General features: G+C 43.4%; 1 protein-coding gene across 11 annotated transcripts in view; it reads left to right on the top strand.

The window, feature by feature from the left end:
• Positions 1-14290, top strand: part of LOC115162014 (dystrobrevin beta) — a 67308-nt gene that overhangs the window by 2276 nt on the left and 50742 nt on the right. For 8 of the 11 annotated variants that reach the window (XM_029712921.1, XM_029712930.1, XM_029712928.1 and 5 more), the window contains exons 2-5: positions 6740-6807; positions 9511-9591; positions 9777-9990; positions 11854-11939. In XM_029712921.1, coding sequence (XP_029568781.1) covers positions 6740-6807; positions 9511-9591; positions 9777-9990; positions 11854-11939 — 449 coding nt within the window. Of the gene's footprint in view, positions 1-5771; positions 5822-6739; positions 6808-9510; positions 9592-9776; positions 9991-11853; positions 11940-14290 lie in introns of all 11 variants that reach the window. The other 3 variants (XM_029712924.1, XM_029712922.1, XM_029712923.1) reach the window with 1 other exon arrangement.

Raw genomic sequence — 14290 nt, 5'->3', positions numbered from 1 at the left:
GCTGGTTTCCCAAAAACATCTTAAGCCTGGATTTATCCTGCGTTTGACAGCAAAAGCAAGCTAGCAGGTTGCTATGTTGATTTCAGTAAACAAACAGTGCAAATCGACATCCGGTAGAAAACAACGCTACAGTTGAAATATTTCAACTCTGGCGGCAAGCGTCGTCTACCTTGGCGGCTGACAGCGTTCACCGCCAGCCGTAGAGGTATTTACCGTAGAGGTATTTAGGTATTTACCGTGGTACTCTCGTTGAAAACCATGACTTCCAGTAGCGTCTAACTCGGTAGCGCAGTTGCGCGTGACAACTTTCCAGCGTCATAGCATACGTTTTGGTGACTCGCTGTTACATGAAATACGAGTGATAGTGTAATAAGTGTGCAATCACCATCACTACGATCATTATCATAATAACCACTGCTTTACCTTTATGATGGCTTGTAGCCTAAGCCCATATATCTGTACATGTAATTTAATGATCAAGGTAAAGCCAGTTTCAGGTTGGATATTCGACGGATATTTGGATATTCGACGGATATTTGCACTTTCAAACTTCAATAGCTTTCAAACCACTTGAGCCACACACTCCAAATAAGTGTCAAATAAATTACTTTGCTTTGCAAAGCTAATAAACGTGTAAATGTGAGCCGCATTTTGTATTCCTAGTTGGATTAGTTAGTACAAACGTTTTTTATTCTCGAATTTCAATAGCTCCTTGGTCGTGTGACCTACAGACCTCAAACAAGGTTCAGAATGTACACTGACTGCCCTTATATATTGCACAGCTGTCCGTTTTCAACTCACACGTTTTTACATGGATTTTTCCAACATTCTAATTTCAATAGCTCCTTGGTCATGTGACCTACTGACTTCAAACAAGGATCAGAATGTACTCTCAGTGGGCCTACACATTGCACACCCTTTAGTTTGTCCCAAAAAAATCATCCCCTTTCAATAATTTGCTTGCCCAGCCAGCCCTCCGGGACCACCTTTACCAGTGCTTCATCGATATTCCTCACTTTAACATGAGGGGGTCACAGTCACCCCACGGATGATTTGAGTGCGACCGCGACAGGTGGGTACACTCGTTTGAATTTCATCAAGTTGACATTCAGTGACCCGTGCCCAGTGGGAACCTAGGCTTCTTCCGTCCATTTTATGGTTCTGCAGCAAATCAATGGGCGTGGATGGTACTACCCACATCAGATGTAGGCCTCCCTCCCCAGACAAGCTGGAGATACCTCTCCCCACTTCGTAGGGCATGAGCCAGATCCATGCAATGCCCTATCACTGTGGGGCCAATGGGTTTACTCCGCCTCAACTCTAGTGAGTGTAGAGGAGACCTTCCCGACCTACAATGCGTGGGGCCGGCGAACGCCGTAGCTGGGGAGATCCGCGAGAAGGGCCCGACGTGCATTCAAAGTTGCCGCGGTTGGCTGCTGGACTCAACCCCCCCACCGGTCCGCCTTCGGCCCGCCGACGGACACCACCCCGACGAACCCCCGCATGCAGCCCCTTGCGAGACCACCCACGAGAGACCGCGAGATGGGCCGTACAACGAACTTCCAATGGTGGTGAAAGGAGGGAGACAGAACGACTGCTCCCCCAGCCGCGGCTCGAGCCCAGCCCCGTTTCTCACCCGACCGACTCAGCCCTGAGAGCCAATCCTTATCCCGAAGTTACGGATCTTTTTTGCCAACTTCCCTTACCTACATTGTTATAACATGCCAGAGGCTGTTCACCTTGGAGACCTGCTGTGGATATGGGTACGGCCCGGCGTGAGATTTACACCCTCGCCCACAGATTTTCAAGGGCCAGGGAGAGCTCACCGGACACCGCCAAAACCGCAACGCTTTCCAGGGCTTGGGCCCCTCTCTCGTGGCGAACCCATTCCAGGGTGCCCTGTCCTTCACAAAGAAAAGAGAACTCTCCCCGGGGCTCCTGCCAGCTTCCCCCAGGATCGGTCGCGTTACCGCACGGGATGCCTAGCAGCGCCCGTTTCCGCCAGTGCGTGGACATTCGGAAAGTAGTTTGACATCAGTAGGTCACATTACCAAGGAGCTATTGAAATGATAAAGTTTGAAAAATGTATGTAAAGTCGTGTGAGATGAAAAATGTACAAACCTAAAGGGTGTGCAGTAGACATTCTGAACCTTGTTTGAGGTCAGTAGGTCACATGACCAAGGAGCTATTGAAATTCAAAAATGTAAATAAATCATTTTAAATAGTACGAGATGTAAGTCAAAAAATAAAAGTGCGTGCAATGTGTGTCTATGCCATTGGGTTAGCTAGAACCAGTTTAAAGTTTTAGGCGTAACGGTTAAAGAGCTTTTAAAAATTGATTTGTCACTATGTTGACGGTCCCTAACTACGGTTGGTGGACGTAAGGAAAACTACAGTCGAATATCCAATCTGAATCTGTCTTTACCTCTGTAATTAATGGTATTTGATGAATGTGCACCTGCAGGCCTGTCACCACTGTACTCAGAAGTGACTAATGATCCAACATATAGTATGTAAAGTTCATTAGGCTACTTGACTTTTAATGCCTACAGGTGCAATTTAAGAAGCCTTTCAATGATTTATCAAACTACACTGCTCAAAAAAATAAAGGGAACACTTAAACAACACAATGTAACTCCAAGTCAATCATACTTCTGTGAAATCAAACTGTCCACTTAGGAAGCAACACTGATTGACAATACATTTCACATGCTGTTGTGCAAATGGAATAGACAACAGGTGGAAATTATAGGCAATAAGCAAGACACCCCCAATAAAGGAGTGGTTCTGCAGGTGGAAACCACAGACCACTTCTCAGTTCCTATGCTTCCTGGCTGATGTTTTGGTCACTTTTGAATGCTGGCGGTGCTTTCACTCTAGTGGTAGCATGAGACGGAGTCTACAACCCACACAAGTGGCTCAGGTAGTGCAGCTCATCCAGGATGGCACATCAATGCGAGCTGTGGCAAGAAGGTTTGCTGTGTCTGTCAGCGTAGTGTCCAGAGCATGGAGGCGCTACCAGGAGACAGGCCAGTACATCAGGAGACGTGGAGGAGGCCGTAGGAGGGCAACAACCCCGCAGCAGGACCGCTACCTCCGCCTTTGTGCAAGGAGGAGCACTGCCAGAGCCCTGCAAAATGACCTCCAGCAGGCCACAAATGTGCATGTGTCTGCTCAAACGGTCAGAAACAGACTCCATGAGGGTGGTATGAGGGCCCGACGTCCACAGGTGGGGGTTGTGCTTACAGCGCAACACCGTGCAGGACGTTTGGCATTTGCCAGAGAACGCCAAGATTGGCAAATTCGCCACTGGCGCCCTGTGCTCTTCACAGATGAAAGCAGGTTCACACTGAGCATGTGACAGAGTCTGGAGACGCCGTGGAGAACGTTCTGCTGCCTGCAACATCCTCCAGCATGACCGGTTTGGCGGTGGGTCAGTCATGATGTGGGGTGGCATTTCTTTGGGGGGCCGCACAGCCCTCCATGTGCTCGCCAGAGGTAGCCTGACTGCCATTAGGTACCGAGATGAGATCCTCAGACCCCTTGTGAGACCATATGCTGGTGCAGTTGGCCCTGGGTTCCTCCTAATGCAAGACAATGCTAGACCTCATGTGGCTGGAGTGTGTCAGCAGTTCCTGCAAGAGGAAGGCATTGATGCTATGGACTGGCCCGCCCGTTCCCCAGACCTGAATCCAATTGAGCACATCTGGGACATCATGTCTCGCTCCATCCACCAACGCCACGTTGCACCACAGACTGTCCAGGAGTTGGCGGATGCTTTAGTCCAGGTCTGGGAGGAGATCCCTCAGGAGACCATCCGCCACCTCATCAGGAGCATGCCCAGGCGTTGTAGGGAGGTCATACAGGCACGTGGAGGCCACACACACTACTGAGCCTCATTTTGACTTGTTTTAAGGACATTACATCAAAGTTGGATCAGCCTGAAGTGTGGTTTTCCACTTTAATTTTGAGTGTGACTCCAAATCCAGACCTCCATGGGTTGATAAATTGGATTTCCATTGATTATTTTTGTGTGATTTTGTTGTCAGCATATTCAACTATGTAAAGATAAAATTATTTAATAAGATTATTTCTTTCATTCAGATCTAGGATGTATTGTTTAAGTGTTCCCTTTATTTTTTTGAGCAGTATATATTGTCAGCCTCCCAGAATCAAATATTGTGTATTATGTCTGGTCTGCCCATAAGAGTTCAGTCAGGCTCTGATATCCTATTAAGTTATATTACATTTCACAATGGCCAATCAAGGCTTGACATTTTCCTCAATATCATCAAAAGTTATTTGTTTTGGTATCCACTTTCTCATTCAGGGTCTTAGTTGCCTACATATGAGAAGCTCAGACAAGCTTAGTCTTCAGTAGGTCTACTGCATATTTGAATATTACAGAGGGCCATTGTACAATTACTGCTGACTTGCTTCTGTTAGTTTCCCTCCTGAGCACAGCTGGTGTTTTCTTTCATTCTACATACTATCTACAACATGTCATAATCAATTACCTAACAACCCTTTATTGCACATTATATGGACAACAATTTATTATTATTATTATGATGATTATTATATTTGATCTGTATATCAATAGCTTTATGGGACTGGAAACTAGGGCTGTCCAGCTACATGAGTAAGAAGGGAGGCATATAAAGGCCATGTCACTAGAGTTCCTGAGGGTTCAACCTTGGCTTGGCTTCACTGACTGTGCCCCAAATGGCACGCTATCCCCATAGGGCTCTGGTCTAAAGTAGTGCACTATAAAGGGAATAGGGTGCCATTGGGTATGCAAGCACTGACTGCTCGCGTTCAGCTGATGAAGATCTCTGGCTGGTCTGATGGGATGTTGATACTGCATTTGAATAGAGCCCTCTGCCAGCCAAGCACATCTGGGTTCAAATACTATTTGAAATCATTTCCGATACTTTCTGGGTTTCATTGAGCTTACCTTGTTGAATTGAACCAATAGAAAAGTTCCAACAGTGCAAGCCTCATCCACCTGTCACTCCAGGCAAGCTAGAAGAAACACTGCAAGTATTTAAAACAATTTCAAATTGTATTTGAGCCCAGGTCTGGTACCATCCAAGCCTATCGTGCCATTTCCCAGGTTTCAGAACCAATCATTGAATAGTTGTAATGTGTTCTGTGTCTATCATCATTAAGTGTCTCCTCTATCTGCACCCCTGGCTGGCTTTCTGGACCATTAATCCTCAGGTCTTAGCTGAGTGGCGATGTCATGGAGAATTATCATTTGTAGGGTACAGATAGGATGTGTGTCCCCCAAATGGCACCCTATTCCCTATAAAGTGCACTACTTTTGACCAGTGCCCTATGGGCCCTGTAGTGCACTATAAAGAGACAGAGCAGGAGAACTCAAGTGTGTTCCCCTTTGCGGGAAGAACCCCCCCCCCCCCAAAAAAAAAAAAAACATGTTTTGTAGAGTTCATCAAGTCCTTGAAGGGAGGGTGTTAATGACTAATTTAAAAGAAACCCATTTTGTCTGGAAGGACTGCTTATCCTACTACCGCTTATCCTACTACCGCTTATCCTACTACCGCTTATCCTACTACCGCTTATCCTACTACCGCTTATCCTACTACCGCTTATCCTACTACCGCCTATCCTACTACCGCTTATCCTACTACCGCTTATCCTACTACCGCTTATCCTACTACCGCTTATCCTACTACCGAGCATAACAGACACACAGAATATTAAGGAACCAACTAGCTAACTGTCTATAATTGTTCTTCTCTCCACAGGAGCAGCAGCAGTTAATGCTTCACTTTGTTTAATATTCAGGCAGCGACAGGTAAATAAATACCTCTGGGATTTTTATCTGACAAAATCATCAGTAGATTAAGTTAACTTTTTCTTAAAGGTGCAATATGTAGAAATCGTTCCATAATTTCCTGGTTGCTAAATATCTTAATAGTTTGCCTAATTTCACTTTATGTGACAATGTATTCTCAATGTGTTGATAATCATTGTACCATCTAAACTGCTGTGAAATATATTTTTCAATAACCCAAAATATTGTATTTTCAGCTGTTTGAAGTTGGTGTACAAAACTGAAAGTATAGGATGCAAAAACAAAACTTACGAACTGGAAACATCGAAATAGCACACATAGAACAGCTCTACCGCTTCTTAGACTTGCTTTCAATGGAAAAAATTACAGATCTATAGCTTTTTTAGGAAAACCCTTTGAATAACCCTTTTTGGGTCCCGAGAAAGGGTTCTACCTGGAACCAAAACGGGTTCTTCAAAGGGTTCTCCTAAGGGGACATCCAAAGAACCCTTTTTCTCTAAGAGTATATGTGTTGTACATTATTGACCATTCCATATGATATATAAATACTTAGAGTGATGAATGTATAGAGTATACAGGATCAGTTAGATTCATATTTTACACTACTGCTTTAACTTCAATGTACCTTGATAATGTATACAATGGTTACAATGATGTATAGTGATTACAGGTATGTAATTAAGTAAGGAGTAGGTAATGCATGCTTGCTGTTTTATTTCCCTAAGAATGAGTAATATGTCTAATGTATACAATAATTATGCAATTACTTAGTGAGTAGGTAGTAATGCTTGCTGTATTCTTTCCCCAGAATGATAGAGGGCAGAGAAGACCGATAATGTATATTGTCTACAGTGATGATGTAATTACGTAGTGAGAAGGTAATGCGTGCTTATTGCCTGTTGTGGTATTCCCCCCCAGAATGATAGAAGAACGCAGTAAACGAGGCAAGGCCATGGTGGAGAGGAGACAACTCTTCATCGAGATGAGTAAGTAGACAGAGCTCCAGAGCCAAACCATTACTATTCATTTACACTCTGTTATAATCTGCTGTGCACAGTAAAGCATTATACTGTACATTCCCCTCTACATCAGAGATTCTCAGTGGGTCTGCAGAGGTACTGCAGGAGGTCCGAGGCCAGACCTCCAAATACATATATTTACATTAGCAACAGCAGATTAAACAAATCTTGGCTAAGGGATCTGTGGAATAAGTTTAGAGGGTGTAATACAATAAAATGTAACATTATTAATTTTATTTTACTAAGCAAGTCAGTTAAGAACAAATTCTTATTTTCATTGAAGGCCTAGGAACTGCCTTGTTCAGGGGCAGAATGACAGATTTTTACCTTGTCAGCTCGGGGATTTGATCTTGCAACCTTTTGGTTACTAGTCCAACGCCCTAACCACTAGGCTACCTGCTAATCTACAATGTATGTTCTTAACCCTGGGCAACATGGGCATGGGAGGCTCACAGGGATATTGGTATCCACAGTCACTCCACCAATTATACATTTCTCAACTCAGTAGTTCTTGTATTCCCCCAAAATGATTTACTTTTCACATACAGTTCAAGTCGGAAGTTTACATACACTTAGGTTGGAGTCATTAAAACTCGTTTTTCAACCACTCCACAAATTTATTGTTAACAAACTATAGTTCTGGCAAGTTGGTTAGGACATCTACTTTGTGCATGACACAAGTCATTTTTACAACAATTGTTTACAGACAGATTATTTCACTTATAATTCACTGTATCACAATTCCAGTGGGTCAGAAGTTTACATACACTAAGTTGACGGTGCCTTTAAACAGCTTGGAAAATTCCAGAAAATGATGTCATGGCTTAAAAAGCTTCTTATAGTCTAATTGACATCATTTGAGTCAATTGGAGGTGTACCTGTGGATGTATTTCAAGGCCTACCTTCAAACTCAGTGCCTCTTTGCTTGACATCATGGGAAAATCAAAAGAAATAAGCCAAGACCCCAGAAAAGAATTGTGGACCTCCACAAGTCCGGTTCATCCATGGGAGCAATTTCAAAACCCCTGAAGGTACCACGTTCATCTGTACAAACAATAGTATGCAAGTATAAACACCATGGGACCACGCAGCCATCATACTCCTCAGGAAGGAGACGCATTCTGCCTCCTAGAGATGAACGTACTTTGGTGCGAAAAGTGCAAATCAATCCCAGAACAACAGCAAAGGACCTTGTGAAGATGTTGGAGGAAACAGGTACAAAAGTATCTATATCCACAGTAAAAGGAGTCCTATATCGACATAACCTGAAAGGCCGCTGAGCAAGGAAGAAGCCACTGTTCCAAAACCACCATAAAAAAGCCAGACTACGGTTTACAACTGCACATGGGGACAAAGATTGCACTTTTTGGAGAAATGTCCTCTGGTCTGATGAAACAAAAATAGAACTGTTTGGCCGTAATGACCATCGTTATGTTTGGAGGAGAAAGGGGGAGGCTTGCAAGCCGAAGAGCACCATCCCAACCGTGAAGCACGGGGGTGGCAGCATCATGTTGTGGGGGTGCTTTGCTGCAGGAGGGACTGGTGCATATATTGAAGCAACATCTCAAGACATCAGTCAGGAAGTTAAAGCTTGGTCGCAAATGGGGCTTCCAAATTGACAATGACCCCAAGCATACTTCCAAAGTTGTGGCAAAATGGCTTAAGGACAACAAAGTTAAGGTATTGGAGTGGCCATCACAAAGCCCTGACCTCAATCCTATAGAAAATTTGTGGGCAGAACTGAAAAGGCGTGTGCGATCAAGGATCCTACAAACCTGACTCAGTTACACCAGCTCTGTCAGGAGGAATGGGCCAAAATTCACCCAACTTATTGTGGAAGCTTGTGGAAGGCTACCTGAAACGTTTGACCCAAGTTAAACAATTTAAAGGCAATGCTACCAAATACTAATTGAGTGTATGTAAACTTCTGACCCACTGGGAATGTGATGAAAGAAATAAAAGCTGAAATAAATCATTCTCTACTATTATTCTGACATTTCACATTCTTAAAATAAAGTGGTGATCCTAAATGACCTAAGACAGGGAATTTTTACTAGGATTAAATGTCAGGAATTGAGTTTAAATGTCTTTGGCTAAGGTGTATGTAAACTTCCGACTTCAACTGTAAATGCACTGTAATTTAAGCTTTAAAACGGCAAAGTTTTCTTTCTGCCTCATGGCAAAATGTGTAGAATTGCAGGATATTAGCTTTAAAGCTGCAACAATGAATTTGTGTTCCCCATGACAAAATGTGTATCATTGCATAACATTTTCTTGAACACTGCAAAAGTGTATCTCCGATGCCATGAGAGAGCCTTTAAAATGGTCTTTCCCAGAGCCCTAGACTTGGTCCATCCGGCCATGCGCTGCCAAAGTCATAGTAGAACTCTTTGTATGCTATTTTTATCTGACTTGAGTTGTGTTCTGATTATAAAGGGGTCCCCGGCCCCAAAAAGTTTGAGAACCCCTTCACTACATGCACTGTGTGAGAGTGAAATCTCCAGAGGAAAGCCAGTACTAATCATTCACACTGCTGTGTCTTAGACAAGCCATTCACATCCATACACATTACACTATACAGTACATTCCCCTTCCCCATACAGTGGGTTTTGTGTGTGTGTGTGTGTGTGGTTGTGTTAGTTTGTTGATTCATCTTTTTATTTTTATCAGGGGGACAAAACTTTGACGTCATCAGACTATCAACCTATAGGACGGCCTGCAAGCTAAGATTCGTGCAGAAAAGATGCAACCGTAAGTACTGCCTGCCGGGCTCTTTTAGTTTCCTTTACTGAAGATCTTACTCTCCTAACTTATTGAACTGTACACACAAAAATGTCACATATGTTTGTTTCAAATACGGTACACTTGAACGTAATTAGTTAATTTAGAAGAAATCTATTATTTTGTAAATCTTTCCCCTCCTCCCCCCATCCCAGTGCACCTGGTGGATGTGTGGAACATGATCGAGGCGTTCCGTGACAGCGGTTTGAACACACTGGACCACAACGCAGAGATTAACGTGTCTAGACTGGAGACCATCCTGTCCTCCATCTACTACCAGCTCAACAAGCGTCTTCCCACCATGCACCAGATCAACGTAGAGCAGTCCATCAGTCTGCTCCTCAACTTCATGGTGGCTACATACGACAGGTGCACAACATTAGACACAGGATATACATTAGATATAGAATATTACATACAGTATACACTGAGTGTACAAAACATTAGGAACACCTGCTCTATCCATGACAGACTGACCAGGTGAATCCAGGTAAAAGCTATGATCCCTTATTGATGTCACCTGTTAAATTCTCTTCAATCAGTATAGATGAAGGGGAGGAGACCGGTTAAAGAACGTTTTTTAATCGTTGAGACAATTGAGACATGGATTGTGCATGTGTGCCATTCAGAGGGTGAATGGGAAGACAATATTTAAGTCCCTTTGAACGGGGTATGGTAGTAAGTGCCAGGCAGACTGGTTTGTGTCAAGAACTACAATGCTGCTGGGTATTTCACACCCAACGGTTTCCCATGTGTATCAAGAATGGTCCACCACCCAAAGGACATCCAGCCAACTTGACACAACTGTGGGAAGCATTGGAGTCAACATGGGCCAGCATCCCTGTGGAAAGCTTTCAACACCTTGTAGAGTCCATGTCCTGACACATTGAGGCTGTTCTGAAGGAAAAATGGGTGCAACTCAATATTAGGAAGGTGTTCTTAATGTTTTGTACATTGTGTTGTAACGACGACGCAGGGAGTCAGGAAGCAGGTGCAGATGGTGAGTTTTTAATAATAACGAACATGGAGTTACCAAACAGGAGAAGTGTCTGGACATAAAAACCAAACCAATACTGCCTGATGACTGAGGTTGGTGAGGGCTGTATGAAGGGAGAGTAATCAGGGTCATGATGAAGTCCAGGTGTGCGTAACCATAGGGAGCAGGTGTGTGCAATGATGGTTGCCAGGTGTGCGCAATGTGGGTTGCCAGGACCGGTGGTTTGTAGACCGAGGGAGCAGGAGTGACGTGTATACGTTTGCTTTGAACTGCTGTATGAAAAGTGCATGTACATGTCTAGATTTAAGTATGGTGCAACACCTTATTTTCAGAACAAGAGATTTTTATTTTTTTATCCCTTTTTCTTGATATCCAATTGGTAGGTCTTGTCCCATCTCTGCAACTCCCCTACGGACTTGGGAGAGGCGAAGGTCGAGAGCCATGCGTCCTCCGAAACAAGACCTTGCCAAGCCACACTGCTCGCTTAACCCGGAAGCCAGCCGCACCAATGTGTCGGAGGAAACACCGTCCAGTGAGTGACCAGAGTCAGCTTGCAGGCACCTGGCCCGCCACAAGGAGTCGCTAGAGTGTGATGGGACAAGGAAATCCCAGCCTGCCATACCCTCCCCTAACCCGGACGACGCTGGGCCAATTGGCTGCCGCCTCATGGGTCTCCCAGTCACGGCCGGCTGTGACACGGCCTGGGATCAAACCCGGGTCTGTAGTGACGCCTCAAGCACTGAGATGCTGCACCACTCGGGAGGCCCACAAGATATAATTCCTTACTATGGAATACATATATTTAGCAGATGTTATTGTGGGTGTAGCGAAATGCTTGTGTTCCTAGCTCCAACAGTGCAGTAATATCTAACAAGACACACATCTGAAAATAATGGAGTTAATTTAGAAATATTAGGATGAGCAATGTTGGAGTCCAGACTGTAAATATATCAGATTAGTGGTCTGTGTCTACCTGGACTAAAGTAATCAGTATGCTGGACTGAACTGTGAGCTCTCCCCTTCAAATGATTCTGGGCCTTCAGACAACATGGTCAAGATGGATCCAGAAGTGCTAATTATTTGTTCTATATTGTGGTCAACAAGCTAAAGCTAGCAAATCATGGGAAAAAAGTACTTGCTTTATTGAACGGGGAAGATGCTTCTCCTTTGTCAGTATGATGAGTGTGTGTGTTGTGAATAGATACATTTTCCAAAATGTTTGTTTGTGTGTTTAGTGAAGGCCACGGGAAACTGAGCATTTTCTCGATGAAGTCCATGTTGGCGACTATGTGTGGAGGGAAAATAGTGGACAAACTACGTTGTAAGTATATCTTCATGAACTTAGCCCAGGGTAGAGGTTACAGTTAAAGCAACCTAAAGGACAGTTCATTCTATTCTGCAGTAGTCACACTTTTTAATTTCATGGCTTAGTTTTAGTTTGTATCAGACAACAGTAAATCCTTTGAGACATGTGAATATGTGTAGGCTACAACAGGGGTTCTTAAAGTGTGTGGGGGGGGGGGGGGGGGGGGGGGGGCTCAAAGTTGTGTCCGCGGCCAGATCTCAAAATTATATGTAAAAAAAACTACGGTTTTCTCATTTTATTTTAATTAATATTACTATCAACATATTAGTCATGTTGGTCACATGGAATACATTTAGAGGGTTTAATGGAATACAATACAATGTCATATTATTCATCGACAATGTATGTTCTTAACCCTGGGCAACATGGGCCTGGGAGGCTCACAGGGATATTAGTATCCACAGTACTCTGTTCTTAACCCTGGGCAACATGGGCCTGGGAGGCTCACAGGGATATTAGTATCCACAGTACTCTGTTCTTAACCCTGGGCAACATGGGCCTGGGAGGCTCACAGGGATATTAGTATCCACAGTACTCTGTTCTTAACCCTGGGCAACATGGGCCTGGGAGGCTCACAGGGATATTAGTATCCACAGTACTCTGTTCTTAACCCTGGGCAACATGGGCCTGGGAGGCTCACAGGGATATTAGTATCCACAGTACTCTGTTCTTAACCCTGGGCAACATGGGCCTGGGAGGCTCACAGGGATATTAGTATCCACAGTACTCTGTTCTTAACCCTGGGCAACATGGACCTGGGAGGCTCACAGGGATTTTAGTATCCACAGTACTCTGTTCTTAACCCTGGGCAACATGGGCCTGGGAGGCTCACAGGGATATTAACATTGATTACATAGATATTTTTGTTACTGGCCTACATGCAATACCCCATAATGTCAAAGTGGAATTATGTTTTTTGCAATGTTTACTAATTAATAAAACATTTAAAGCTGAAAAAGTCACAAGTTGCATGGACTCTGTGTGCAATAATAGTTTAATGACTACCTCATCTCTGTACCCCACACATACAAATTATCTGTAAGATCCCTCAGTCAAGCAGTGAATTTCAAATATAGATTCAACCACAAAGACCAGGGAGGTTTTCCAATGCCTCGCAAAGAAGGGCACCTGTTGGTAGATGGGTAAAAATATTTTTAAAAAGCAGACCTTGAATATCCCTTTGAGCATGGTGAAGTTATTAATTACACTTTGGATGCTGTATCAATGCACCCAGTCACTACAAAGATACAGGCGTCCTTCCTAACTCAGTTGACGGAGAGGAAGGAAACCGCTCAGGGATTTCACCATGAGGCCAATGGTGACTTTAAAACAAAGTATAATGGCTGCGATAGGAGAACTGAGGATCAATAACATTGTAGTTACTCCATAATACTAACCTAAATGACAGAGTGAAAAGGAAGCCTGTACAGAATAAAAATATTCCAAAACATGGATCCTGTTTGCGACAAGGCATTAAAGTAATACTACAAAAATGTGGCAAAGCAATTCACTTTTTGTCCTAAATACAAAGTGTTGTGTTTGGGGCCAATACAATACAATACTGAGTACCACTCTCCATATTTTCAAGTATAGTGGTGGCTGCATCATGTTATGGGTATGCTTGTAATCGTTAAGGACTGGGGAGTTTTTCCAGGATAAAAAAATAATAAATGGAATGGAGCTAAGCACAGGCAGAATCCTACAGGAAACCCTGGTTCAGTCTGCTTTCCACCAGACACTGGGAGATGAATTAATCTTTTTAAAGGACGAGAACATAAAACACAAAGCCAAATCTACACGGGTTGCTTACCAAGAAGGCAGTGAATGTTCCTGAGTGGCCGAGTTACAGTTTTGACTTAAATCGTCTTAAATATAGGGCAAGACCTGAAAATGATTGTCTAGCAATGGTCAACAACCAATTTGACAGAGCTTGAAGAATTTTGAAAATAATAAATGGGCATATGTTGCACAATCCAGGTGTGGAAAGCTCTTAGACTTCCCCAACAATTCACAGCTGTAATCACTGCCAAAAGTGAAATTGATTGACTCGGGTTAAATACTTATCTAATCAAGAAATATTTGTGTGTTTTATTTTTCTTAAGTCTTTTACAAATGTTCGTTTTGCTTCCACTTTGACATTAGAGTATTTTGTGTAGACAGTTGACAATTTGTTTTATAAATCAATTTTAATCCCACATTGTAACACAACAAATGTGGAAAAAGTCAAGGGGTGTGAATACTTTCTGAAGGCCAAGTAATTTAAGCTTAAAAACTGCAACGTTTTCTCTGCCTCGTGGTATTTTTTA

The sequence above is a fragment of the Salmo trutta genome, chromosome 25, assembly GCF_901001165.1.
Source record: "Salmo trutta chromosome 25, fSalTru1.1, whole genome shotgun sequence".
Taxonomy (NCBI): Eukaryota; Metazoa; Chordata; class Actinopteri; order Salmoniformes; family Salmonidae; genus Salmo; species Salmo trutta.
The sequence above is the reverse complement of the archived record's forward strand: the minus strand, read 5'-3'. Positions and strand labels throughout refer to the sequence as shown.